At 43.3% G+C, this 12,602-nt stretch overlaps 1 protein-coding gene across 6 annotated transcripts in view; it reads right to left on the reverse strand.

Annotated features, from left to right (window-relative positions):
• ST7 (suppression of tumorigenicity 7) overlaps positions 1–5,828 on the reverse strand; it is a 156,085-nt gene extending 150,257 nt beyond the window's left edge. For 2 of the 6 annotated variants that reach the window (XR_005932366.1, XR_003923422.2), the window contains exon 1: positions 5,556–5,828. Coding sequence is in view for 4 of the 6 variants with exons in the window: in XM_041123434.1 (XP_040979368.1) it covers positions 5,556–5,706 (151 nt within the window). In the remaining 2 variants the exon portion in view is untranslated. Of the gene's footprint in view, positions 1–2,546; positions 2,599–4,920; positions 5,192–5,555 lie in introns of those variants that run through there. The other 4 variants (XM_041123434.1, XM_030014623.2, XM_030014626.2 and 1 more) reach the window with 4 other exon arrangements.
• Positions 5,829–12,602: the final 6,774 nt, after the last annotated feature.

Below are 12,602 nucleotides of genomic sequence, written 5' to 3' on the forward strand. Positions count from 1 at the left end.
CACGGTGCTGTAACTGATACAACTGAAGAGGGAGGTTAACAGTAAACAAAACACTGTTTACTTTAATTCCATTAGAACTGCAGAAAATAAGAACAGTATATAGGAAAGACTTCATTTACATTCTGAGAAATGCAAAAATTAAGACAAGTGATTTGGGGTCAATGGGCAAACTACCCATACATAACTGATTCTGTGAAATCCGCATGCAGAATTAATGCTGACCTTGCCAGAAGTGGTCATGTGTATAAAATCTTACTTTCAACAGGGAAGTTCATACCAAAAAAAAAAAAAAAAAAAAAAAATCTACACTTGCAGGGAGTTAAGAGTTCTTCCATCTCCTTTTGGTGGCATCAGAGTTTTGCTCCAGGTTTTCCGTGGACACGCCACCACACTCACTTCTGTAGCCCATGCGGTAGATGCTTACAGGGAAACCCATCACAGCGATGGCAGATGACTTTGAAAGAAGGCCAAGCAACTACCACCAAGACCGCAAACGTAAAAGTAACTGTCCTTCAGTTCTTCTCACAAGAAATAAGCTGTTCACTCATTTTTAATCCATTTGAAGCTCCCTGGCCTTCGTCAGGTTAATGCTTTCCAACCTTCATGATGAACCGGCACCAGCGCCCGCGGCCGTGCTCCCTGGCCCGGGGAGGACAAACCCCCAGGCATCCAGACCCCCAAAAAAACCTTCTGCCCTAAGGGCGGTTTATCACCGTAGCTCTGCGCACACGCAGCTCCAGATGGCCAAATATCACCAGCAGGAAAAAAGTGACCGTTAGTTAAATTTTAATAACGGGCAAATATTTTCTGCTGCTGCTTGAATTTGAGACCACGGGAATGAAAAGTTACTTATTTCTCGCACTGCAACCTACTGGCGCACGTTGCACCGGCGCCCGGTATGGGCAAGGTCAGGAAGCCCAGAAAGGGAGGATCAGAAAGACGAGATGAGCTTCACTGACAGCACCCACCATCCTAAAAGACAGCACAGCCTAAACCCGACAGGCGTGCTCCATCTCTTCCTCTCCCGCAGTATTTCTGCTTATAGAATCACACCCAGCTTTCCCGCACGGTTAAACACTGGATAGTTTTCGTAAAATGAGGGCTCAGTGAGACAGGAGCGGTCCGAGCGCTTTGCTTAGCGAAGCCTGTGCAGCGGACGCACCTGAGGTGGACCAGACCACCGCAGCGTCTGCCTGCCTAAAAACCTCGCCGGTTTTGTGTCTTCAGAGAGACTCTGGGATGAAGAGAAAGCGTTGTTACCCCAATCGCGCAGGGAGCAGAGGAGGCACTTCCAACACGTCTGCTCCGTCCTCCGGCCCACGCGCGCACAAACCCCGCCGGCGAGCGAGCGATCTGGTGTTGGCCGGTGCCGCGAGCGCCGCTGCACATCAGCCACCTTCTGCCCCTCTCCAGGCGGCTGGCACCGTGCGCCGTGTTTCTGGGCTTTAAGAGGGACCTATTACATGGTCACAAATCCCCCATTAATTATAACCCTAGGTAATTATTTCAGTGGGAATGTCATCATCATCATCATCATCATAAATCGTAATGAAGAAAGACACCGTGTTCCTCAAGAACACAACTTTGTCACGGCCACCAGCTCCTCACCAAGGTGACGTGGTTTTCCTCCTCCAGCTGCGGTTCTCCCGGGCTTGCTGACCTCAGGGGCCCGGCAGGATACGCTACAGACACCGACAGAGACGGATTCAACCCAGAGCTCATACCCATATATTTATTATTTACACTGCTAGGAAATCAGGTTTTTTCCGATTTCTCTACCCTCAGCAACCCAAAGGTTTCCTCCTGCCTGCCTCGTCACAAGCCAGTTATTAAATCCATCCTTCTGTTGCGCTTTGAAAGGATAAACAAAATCATCAGAAACTGTTTAACTTCTGGGACTCTTTCCTTCTTAGGATATGACTGGAAAGCCAAACTGTTATATCAGGAAAAACAAGCAGGGCTGCACATTTTTAGAAGAGGTGTGTCTTAGTTCAGATTAGTGTGGCATTCAGAAATTGTGCAAGTGCCAACATGGGAGGAAAATACAGCATGTTATATAAAATAATCATGTTTATTTTAATTATTTTGGAATAAGATGATAACATCCGCTTCCTCAACTACTCACTCTGTATTTAATATTTTAGCCTGGCATATTAAGTCTTCTCTCTTGCTTCCTGGCTAATGGTACAGTACAGTTAGAACAGTTCAAACACTCCTATTCATAAAGGATTTTATGATTTGATTTGCCCATCAAGCTTCAACAAAATGAAAAAAAAACATGAAACACCACAATTGGATTTAACATTAATATTTTTATATGACAGACTAGATTTCCCTTTGACTGCATCACAGCAATGTACTCCACTGAGGATATTGAAACTACGCTCGCCCCAAACGGCGAGGACTTTCAAGCCTGGAAGCCCAATGAAACACACAGGACGACTGACTTGCACTACCAGAGCCACCAAACGGTCGGGGCGTGCACACCTGTACGACATCAAAAGAGGGGGAAAAAAGGCCCCACGCTTCATCTTAATAAAACTTACCGCTAGAAGTGACCACGGGACTATTTGGCGAGACCATCCGTAATTACTCTGACCGCCGCCGCTGCACAGCCCACTGCCCGACCCCTGGCTGAAAACCGATTTAAGGCTGTAGGAACACCAGTGACTCGTATGTTGCCATCTGATTTGAAGACTTTCAGACATGGCAAACCCCAAGGTTCCTTTAGCAGCTGATCCACGTTTTGTTAAAAATTGATGCCTGATTACAACTAAATCGAGTTTGCCCTCTGCTTCCAATCATCAATTCTTATTATTCTTTTCATGATTAAAAGGCCACTTATTTCCCCCCCACCATGACAATACCTCCTTACTGTAATCTAATCACCCCCCAAGCAAAATGTCTTATTCTGATGCTTCTCTCCAGCCCTTAAATCATTTTTCCACTATCTTCTCCAGCTCTTCCACTTCCTTTTAAAAATACTGACATCAGGCATGGAAAAACAAAATCACACAGCAGTACGAAGCACCAGTCCCTCTGGTAGGCACTCTCCCTTACATGCCACACTAATCCTTCATATCACTGTGCACCAGCCCACTGTGGACTTGGGTTAAGGTGTCTGATCTAAATATCTAAAACCTTTTTAATTCACTACTTCGTGACGTGCCAATCATACCTGCGGAACTGCATTTCTCTTACCGGCTGTCTAAGCCTGCGCCTGGTGGTTCTGAAAACCAGTTTGTTTGACCTCAACTCACCAACAGAAGCAGCTTGTTCTGGGAAAATGCCCGGTCATTGTTTTTAATCACCTTATTATTTCTTTACGTCATGCAGAAGGTTTATTAGCAACATTTATGCTTTTATTTTCACATTACTGAGATAGATATATTTGATTGGTATCACATCTGGAGCCAGTTGCTGTGGTACTTTATGAGCAACCTTAAACCAATGACAGTATCCTATTGTGATCGATTGGGGGGGGGGGGGGGTCCACAATAAATCAGATTGGTTTTAATCCATTCACAAAAGCTCTGAAAAACAAAACAAAACCAAACAACCTCATATTATCATCAGTGCTGATTTTTTAATAAACCCCATTTAGGAACAGATGATGCATAAAGGCCATATTGTGCCTATTGTTCTCCCCTGGTAACTAATTTTCATCAGGCACTTTGGGACTTACTGGTAATTTCTTCAGTCTTTTTAACCCCCTCAGTGCTTAAAACACACAGCTGTGAAAATCTCTCCCATTTACAGATTTCATACTGTCATTTTACTTGCATTTTGGGACATTTCAACGAAAACCAAGATGACTCAGCTGAAGATGGCTGGAGTAACATTTCAAATGAGAAAGTGCATCACGAATTAGTTCTTTCAAACTCAAGAAGAAACCTGAGGAGATTGATTAGGTCACAGATGGTTGCCTGCAATTTTTTTCCAGTATTGAAAATGATAATATAAAGCATTCTGACATTTTTGCTTGACAGCCATGGCCTGCAATGTTTATCTGGGACATATGCATTACATAAATTATTAAGAATCAAGCAACAAGAATTATATCCTGTTCTAATCAGCGTGCAGCAATGACAAAAGAAACAGCATACTTGTTCAAAGACATACTGAGAAAATTTGACCAAAATAGTATTTAAAAATCATTTTTAATTGTGTTTACGCTTAAAGTGAAAATTGCAGTATGCTGAATTTTTTTTTTTTTTTTTTAAATTCCTCTTTGATGCCGGATTTGCCAAAGGCTTATCAAATGAGAACAGGCCAGAAAGAGGGGCGAAAAGCACTCAGATAACATTCAGCTTTCCCAGCAGCAGGGATGCCGCAAGGGTTACATCTCGTCTGCCCCCAAAACAAACAGTCTTCTCCAGTGTGGGGGGAAAAAAAGTAAATGATCACAGTAGATAGGAAGGAAAAATAAGCAATTTCAAGATAAAGACATAACTGCCCAATTCAGACTGGCTAACACCACATAAGTTACTGCTGATTCAGTATAGTAGTGGCATAATACCTTAGTGAGTCTTAACAGTTAAAGCAAAGTCCATTGCAATGGTGATAATCTTCCAGCAAACTTTTATGCTCATTATTTATTATCATTCAGAAGAATAAGCCGATATCTAATTTTTATCAGAAACGTAATAAAAGCCTTAATCCTGTTAAAAAAATGCTTGAGTATAATATAAATTGTACAGGAAGAGGTATTAATTCCACTCCGAATACTCCCCGAATACAAGCACGCTCCCCATAATAACCAACGTCCTTTTTTATCCTTCAAAGAAACCAAGAATTTTCCACAAATACAATCTTCCTTTCAAATCCCTCAAACGCGCATATGCCACCTGCTCCTAAGAAAGCTCCCTGAGAGAACGAACTGCCCCGCAACCGAAGATGGGTCTGTATTTACATACTTACTCAGCCTACATCCAAGATAAGCCTGTTAGGGAAATGAATTGAGACCAGGCGCACAGGAGATGTAAACTACTCGTGGCTGCTCCTGACTTAGGCTTGTGAATTGAACAAGCCGCACATTTTTGCTCAAGCCCCTGGAATTCTCAGTTATTCTCGAAAGTACAGAAAAAGCATGACATTGCGGGGCTAAACGGCAGTTTCGCTCTTTACCCGGTAAAACCGGTATAAACAGCTTCAGCCGCTACTTGAAAACCAAACGTGTCATTTTTTTTTTTTTTTTTTTCCCCCCCTCAAACAGCCTGCGAGTCAAAAAATCAGCCTGTTGACTCCTTCAGCGAAAAGCCCAGCGTGAAACCCAACTCCAGAAAGTTGCAACCTCCTCCGAGCTTCAGCCAGGGGCACGACCGCAGTCTCCCCTATACGCTCCTGAAATCATTTTGAACTTCTTTCCCGAAACTCCCAGCGTAAAAAGGGGAGACAGAGAAGCTCCAGTGCCAAGACCCCCCCGGGCAGACCCCTCGTCCCCTTCCCACGGGGGGCGGCTCCGCCGCCCCCCGTGGGAAGGGGACGAGCGGTCTGCCCGCGGAGAAGAGCACCGGGGAAGGGGGGGGGGGGGGGGGGCGATGACGGCACCCTACCTGTGGTTAAATTATCATTGATCTTCAAGGGCACCCTTAAGATGTAGACCAGGAAGAGCATGATGAAGAACCACAGCGTCCAGAGATAAGTCCAGGACCAGACGATGCAAGATTTCAGCTGTTCCAAAAAGCCCGTCCCAGCTTCAGCCATGTTTTTGGAGGAGAGGGGGAAAAAAAAAAAAAAAAAAAAAAAAAAAGGCAAAACACACAACCCAAACCCTGCTCTCTGCTGCCACAACCTCTCAGCGTGTATTTGCGGGATGATTCACGCCTCCCCGGCTCGGCTCTCCCCTTCCCGGCTCCCCCACTGCACCGCCCGCCGCGGGGCGCGGCTCGGCTCGGCTCGGCTCGGCCACCCCCCCCCCGGTCCCGCTCCTGCTTTGGAGCCCAGAAACGCCGGCCGGCGGTCCCCAAAGCCGGGGAGGAGCGGGTGAGGACGGGGGAACGGCGGGGCCGCGCTGCGGTGCCAGCTCCGGACCTGCCCCCGGCCGCGCTCGGCCCCCCCCCCGCCGGCGGCAGCCGCATGATGAAACGCGGGGAAACACCGAGAGGGCTGCGGGGGGGGGGGGGGAGGAGAAAAAAAAAGACAAAAAACCGCCGCGCAACTCCTTTCACGTCTTTACGGTTTTGAACAAGAATTTCAGGCGGTGTTTTCACCACGCAACGGGATTTTTAAGCCTAAAAAGGGCTCATGCAGGATGTTTTTGGGTTGTTTTTTTTTTTGCAGTTTACTCGCCTAAGCGTCTTGCTAGGATAATACCACGGGCGTAAAGCCACGAATTTTTGTGCGTGTGTATTTCTGTGGACAATGCCCAGCAGAGTCCTGAAGTGTAAAACTTACACCCCCCCCCCCCCTCGCCCCCCGGGAAGATACTACATGGGCCGAGAAATACACGTGTCTCATTAAAATAGTGTCGATAAAGCATAATCTTCATAAAATTGTACTTTTGTGAAATACATTTTTCTTCTTCCATGACTCTCTCGATGAGGTGTTTCTTTGTGAAACAGGATTTGTCAACGGAATGTGACAAAAATTCAGAAGTCAGTTAACATAACCAATCCCTGCTTTTTTTGATGTTACGCAGGTTACAGTCACATAGACACACACCGAATATTGCAATTTGTTTGGATTTCTCCTGTGTTTCCACAATCTGTATCGAGGGGGATAATACTTCCCAGCATTTTAAGAAACAGGTAGTATTTCCTGAGCAGTACCAAAAGGACAAAAAATCCAGGAGAATTTTTCCAACTGGTAATAGCTACTCTGTCCTGGGATTTTCTAGTCTGCCAATGAAAAAGTCATCATGGCGAAAAACATACCAGCTTTCCCAGAATGTTTACAACACCTAAAGGCATTAAACCAAAATAAATCTGTAGCTGTACAAACTGATACCTTCTCACAGTAGCAAAGGCACCACGTTTGTTCTTCCAGATTATGCTATGGGACTTGAAGCTGGATGGGGAACGCTGGCTGTGTCTGGAGCATTCGATGGTGACAGGATCTTCTGATTAAGGGTGCAAGACTGGCGGAAGTTTTTCCTGCTAATAAATCACAAAACTTTTAAAATTAGAAGATACAGATTAACTACAAAAAGGTCATTTATAGTTTAATTACATACCAAAGAAAACCACATTTCAAATATTTCAGCTTCCCCTTCCAGTTATAAAGGCAAGAAATACTTAACACATAAGTCACGTCTGAAAAAAGTCAATATTATTCCATCATGCAGTTATTTATAAATCAAAATACTCACCTCATGTTCCCTTATGTATTAGTAAAAAATGCAAAACACTAAGCAATTGTTTCATTTTCATAAATGTTCCTCTACATATTTTAATTTTCAGATTATTGCTTGTATTATAAAACTAACTATGATCAATTCCTTTTATGTATGAAAGACAGAGGTGGTTTATGGGACTTTTTAATTTTTTTTTTTTAAACAACTTTTCATTCTATTAAGCTGTGCTTTATTGAAAGATGGGAGTGGACTGTGTTGGTTTCTTCAGCTGTGCTTTCTTTGTAGCCCCTGTATTACTAGAAGATCAAAATGCTGTGAACTGTGCCCGTTTAAAGCACAGTTATTAATTTTATGCCTGTCTTCCTCTAAGCACCACTGTTTCTTCTTCCCCTGGAATTACAGCAGTTATTAATATTTTGCAGTAATTGTATGCATTTCACTCCTGGATCTCCAATGTTTTTACAGTGAGCATAAAGTATTTAAAAACCAAGCTGCCAGTGGAGTCCAGCTCTTCAGGCTCCCAGTAGCACATTCCAATGGATTTCCCATCGGGTGCTACACACAAAAGTTAAGAAGAAAAAGGAAAAGAGAAAGGAAAAGAGAAAGGAAAAGGAAAAGGAAAAGAAAAGAAAAGAAAAAGAAAAAGGAAAAGAAAAAGAAAAAGGAAAAGAAAAGAAAAAAAGGAAAAGAAAAGGGAAAAGGGAAAAGAAAAAGAAAAAAAAAGGAAAAGAAAAAGAAAAAAAAGGAGAAAAAGGAGAAGAAAAAGAAAAAGCATGTATCCAAACCCAAATGTTTGCATGAGGTGAAGAGCAATTACCCATTACGATATCTTGACTCATGACTAGCTTGGTGCACTCATATGACAAATTACATTCCTGTTGTCCCTGCTAAAGAAGCACCTAAGCTGACATTCAAGACAAGTTCACAGTTCAGGCTCTGTTTAACACAAATTATCTCTCCTCTTTCAGTTCTGTTCCAAAGGAGTGCCACGTATTAATGCAAAGCCTTAAAACATGTGTTTGCTAAGTCAAGACATAACAGAATACAGCTGAAGTGATCATTGGACAAAAATTATTTTGAAAAGAGTCTTTTACCTTTCTGTTAAGATTTTCCACTCAATTATCTCACTCATTTAAGTGTTTTCTCACACAACCCCGCAGGTACCCCAGTTCCTACCCCAAAATAATACCTGTAAGTGCGAACACTACTAATTTGTTTGCCATAAACCGAGTCCAGGGTTCCTAGTTTCTCATACGACTGTTGATGACTTTGCTAAATGAAATCAGGAAGTAGAAGCAATGACAGTTACTAAATATGAGGTACAGTGAAATTACTGTTTTTTTCCAGAAGAAATGCATGCTCTTGAACTTGGGTCCTGGCAAGTAAGAAAGAATAGATGGGACCACTATGCAGCAAAAGTCTAGTTTGAATATTCTGCCCACCCGATGTTTTTATGGGTCAAGATCTAAAGTACTGGGGTTTTTAATGTTGGTTTGGGTTTTTTTTTAAATAAACCTTAAAATATCTTCCGTCTGAACATTTCAGAGATCAATAACTTTTTCTAGGCCCACAATGTAGAATCCCCTTGGAGCCCAGCTACAAAATAGGATTGCATCAGGTTTCTTGGCAGCCGAGAGACGGCCAGGCACGTTTGTCGAGGACGCTCAGAAAGGGCACGAACAAGACCCACATCGGCTCCGGACCTCTGTGAGCGCTGGGCAACGTTGTCAGCTTGGTTCAAAGGAGCCAGACATCCCCCTGCCCTTCAGCTGATGCCTGGTTAGCAATTGAATCCAGCTAAGCAGTGTTATGCCCAACACCTTTTAATCTAGATACATATTAAACAACAATATATATATGTATGCATGCATGCATATATCTACATGTCTATCTATAATACACATAAATACATATGCATATAGCGCACCTATTAAACACATCAGATGCATCATAAACAATATCAGGGATGAACTGGAGATGGCAGTCTAAACTGAAATCAGTGATGGTGAAAGACAGCGTGCCAACGCGAGTGAAAGCACTGGAGGAGAGTTCATGGGATCCCATACCCAGCACTTTTCAGACATACCAACGTCTGAATAAAATGGCTTAAAAACACATATGAAAATCTGTTTTCAGCTAAAGCACATGGTCCTTAGTCACAGTCTGGAGAACTGAAAATACGCTAAGAAAGACTGAAATAAAAATTCACGCTTAATTTACAATTTAATCAATGTATTTTCATTAAAACAAAGATATTTCAAAAGTATGCAACTACAGACTTCTGAACAGTGTGTCCAGACTGAAGTTTCTGTTCCCCATCTTGAAAGTGAGATATTACGGTATTATAGCAATAGCCTTCAACTTAAAGGAAGACTGTAATATTTAAAAATATGCCACCATTACTAATGAGGAAAAGTCACATAAGCATTCACATGCCTCGAGTACCACTTGTCAAAAAGCTTAAAAAAATTGCCTTCCTTATTACTTCCAAGGCAGTATGAAGGTGGGAACACGGGGATGAAGCTCTGCCTGTTTGATCAGTTCAGAAAGCATGGGAGCTGAGTTTGAGGGAGCTGCATCTTCAGATTCCCAGAGACCTGCTTAAACCGAAGAAGGATGGAGGAAAAAAAAGAGACGGCAAACTCCCCTAACCCACGGGGTTGTCCATGGCCATGGGGACTCTGCCAGAAAACAGGGTGATGTAGAACACGTCTGGGCTGTTGTAGGGGAGGGAGGAAAGACTGAAAGTCGTTTTAAGATCTTTACTGACAAGAAAATCAACCAACAAGCTGCCTTAATTGCAAGAGAAGTCACAAAAACTGAGTTAGAACTGGCTCAGTTAAGAATCAGATGTCAATGCAAAGACGGGGCAAAGAAAGGTGTTACCAAATAGTTGGTGCAAATCAGAGCACTGTTTCAGTATTTTCAGGTAGTGTTCAAAATAAATCTTAACCAGAAAAAAAAAAGGAAACCCCCAAACAAACATTAAAAAACACCCCAAACAGCCCCAAACCTGCTTTCTTCTTTTGCTTTTTTGCCTAACAAATTACTTTTCTCCCTAAAAATTGAATTTTTAAAAGGGAATTCCACCCTGACCATCAGCACACTTAGGCGTCAGTGTGGGGCAGAGGGGCCCATCCCAAACACGCACATTTGCTAAAGCATACTGAATTTTTTTTTTTTTTAAATCCATGGACATTTCCCCCAGTAACACTTATATATCTTTATGAAGTAGGTGGACACACACATTCGTTGAGGCATTTTATGATGATCCTTTATCAAAATCAGGTGGTGGACCAAGACACGTCAGTACAAGACAGTACATGGTTAGGATTCATCAGGGACTCATGCGAGCTGCGAGGTTAGCCCCTGGTCAAAAAAAAGCTCTCGGCAAGTCAGAGTCTGACATCTGTATCCACACATGTTCTGTACATCACGGGAGGCAAACAAGGCTGTGGGAGAAACGGGGAGGCAGAGACAGATGGCGAAAAGCCCGGAGGGAACCAGCGCTGGTTTCTCCGTCCCCTATTTAGGTTAAGGAAAAGTACAAGAGCTCAGCTCCCCACATCCATGCCTCAGACTGAAGCCAAATAGTAACTCTGCTTTTTTTTTTTTTAAGGAGAGGCATTTGTGGGTGCAGGAGATGTCTAGTATCTTGTTCTTTTTTTTCTTAAGAAAAAAGATGTTGAGAGTGGTCTTTAATTTGCTGAGCGTTGATACTATATTTAATAAACAAACCTTTTTAAGAGAGAAAAAGGTCTCGACTCCTCTCCTCGGAAATCTGCAATTAGCAGAGCATAGTTTATTTTTCCCCTATCATTTGTCAACACGGCATCTTTACCAGCTACATATCGGTAGAAACACAGAAATCCACTGACAGTTACATTTTACTTAATCTCCAGAAATTCAGATGAGGAAATTGAGCAGTCACAGTGCTGGGTCACGTACAGATAATTATTGCTGCTTGAGGCTGGCAACTATTCTGGAGGATAAGAACCGCTCTGACTGTAGGCAGATGGGGATGGAGCAAGCAGCACATCCTCTGCCATGGAAGCAGGTAGCATCCAAATGGCACACAATTTCCTTATATCACAGCTAGATCTGGCTCCGGAGCCAAATCTTGTTAAACCCTTGCAAAATCAAGTACCAAAATACCCTTTTGCCTTGCCTGACGCAATTCTTTCCTCCTTGGCCTGCTCGTCTCGCCTTTTCACATCCATCCAGAACATCATTGCTGAGAAAACCTCTCCCTGCAGACTGTGGAGCCCCCATCTTCTTTCCCTCTCCACAGATGAAGGTCTCCATGAGCCCTTCTCTTTAAATTCGGGCTACAGAACAATTGCCCGTCTTACATGTCAGCTTCATCATACCCTGCTTTCTTCCCTCCTTTGCTGCTCTTCAGTCTGTTTTGCTTGATCTATATTCTTGCTGGTTCACGGCATTCTCTCTTCTGCACCCAGCAGTCGGTCTTCACATCCAAATTCCTCTGTGACAGCATCCTTTCATTCAGTCCATCCTGCCTCCTCTTTTAGTAACGGTGCAATCGCTATCCCAAATTACAGTTACCTCACTATATTTATGTTGTAATATTGTGGAAAAAGGAGGAACATATTTTGCTGATGTGCAGCGAGAAAATGTACCCCAGAATCTCTGCTTAAACAGAAAGCCTTGTTGATAACCCTGATGTAGTCCATTAAGGAGAAAGAGAGTTCTGGAAAGGAAAAACCACGATGGCCATTTCTTGAGTAAAAGTGGCCTGGCTGCAAAAGTGACATTTCAGAGCAAGCCTGGCCTGAAACTTAAGCTAATCCACGCTCTACATGCTCATGAAGCAGCAGAATAACCCCACGGGCAAAGTTCCTCACTTCCGAGGTGGCTGGGGAACGCAGCCCTCGTCTGTAAAACATTTCTTGTTTGTTCAGTTGGCAGGAGCTGACAGACCCTGCCGCCTGGCTCAGCCCCTGCGTGGGCAGGTCGTGGGTCCAGGAAAGAGAGAATGGAGCTTGCCACTGGTACAGGCACCTGGGTTGCCCAACGTCCTGAAACAAAGTTCAGTGTTAATTGCTGGTGCCAACTTCATGCCTCGCGTTGAAGTGGGATGCTCACATTTGTTACCTGAACCATGTTTCAAGAAGAAATTTCATAGATTTCCAGTAAGCCTTCCTTCCCCTCTTAGTATTAATCTGAATAGCTCATTAATGTTAATCTCAATAGTTCATATCTCTTTTCTTCTACATTATTCAGATTGTGCTCTTCAGTCAAACTCAGACCTAGGTGAATTCCACATTATAGATATGCTTTTATATAA

Source organism: Aquila chrysaetos, chromosome 5 (assembly GCF_900496995.4).
Source record: "Aquila chrysaetos chrysaetos chromosome 5, bAquChr1.4, whole genome shotgun sequence".
Lineage (NCBI taxonomy): Eukaryota > Metazoa > Chordata > Aves > Accipitriformes > Accipitridae > Aquila > Aquila chrysaetos.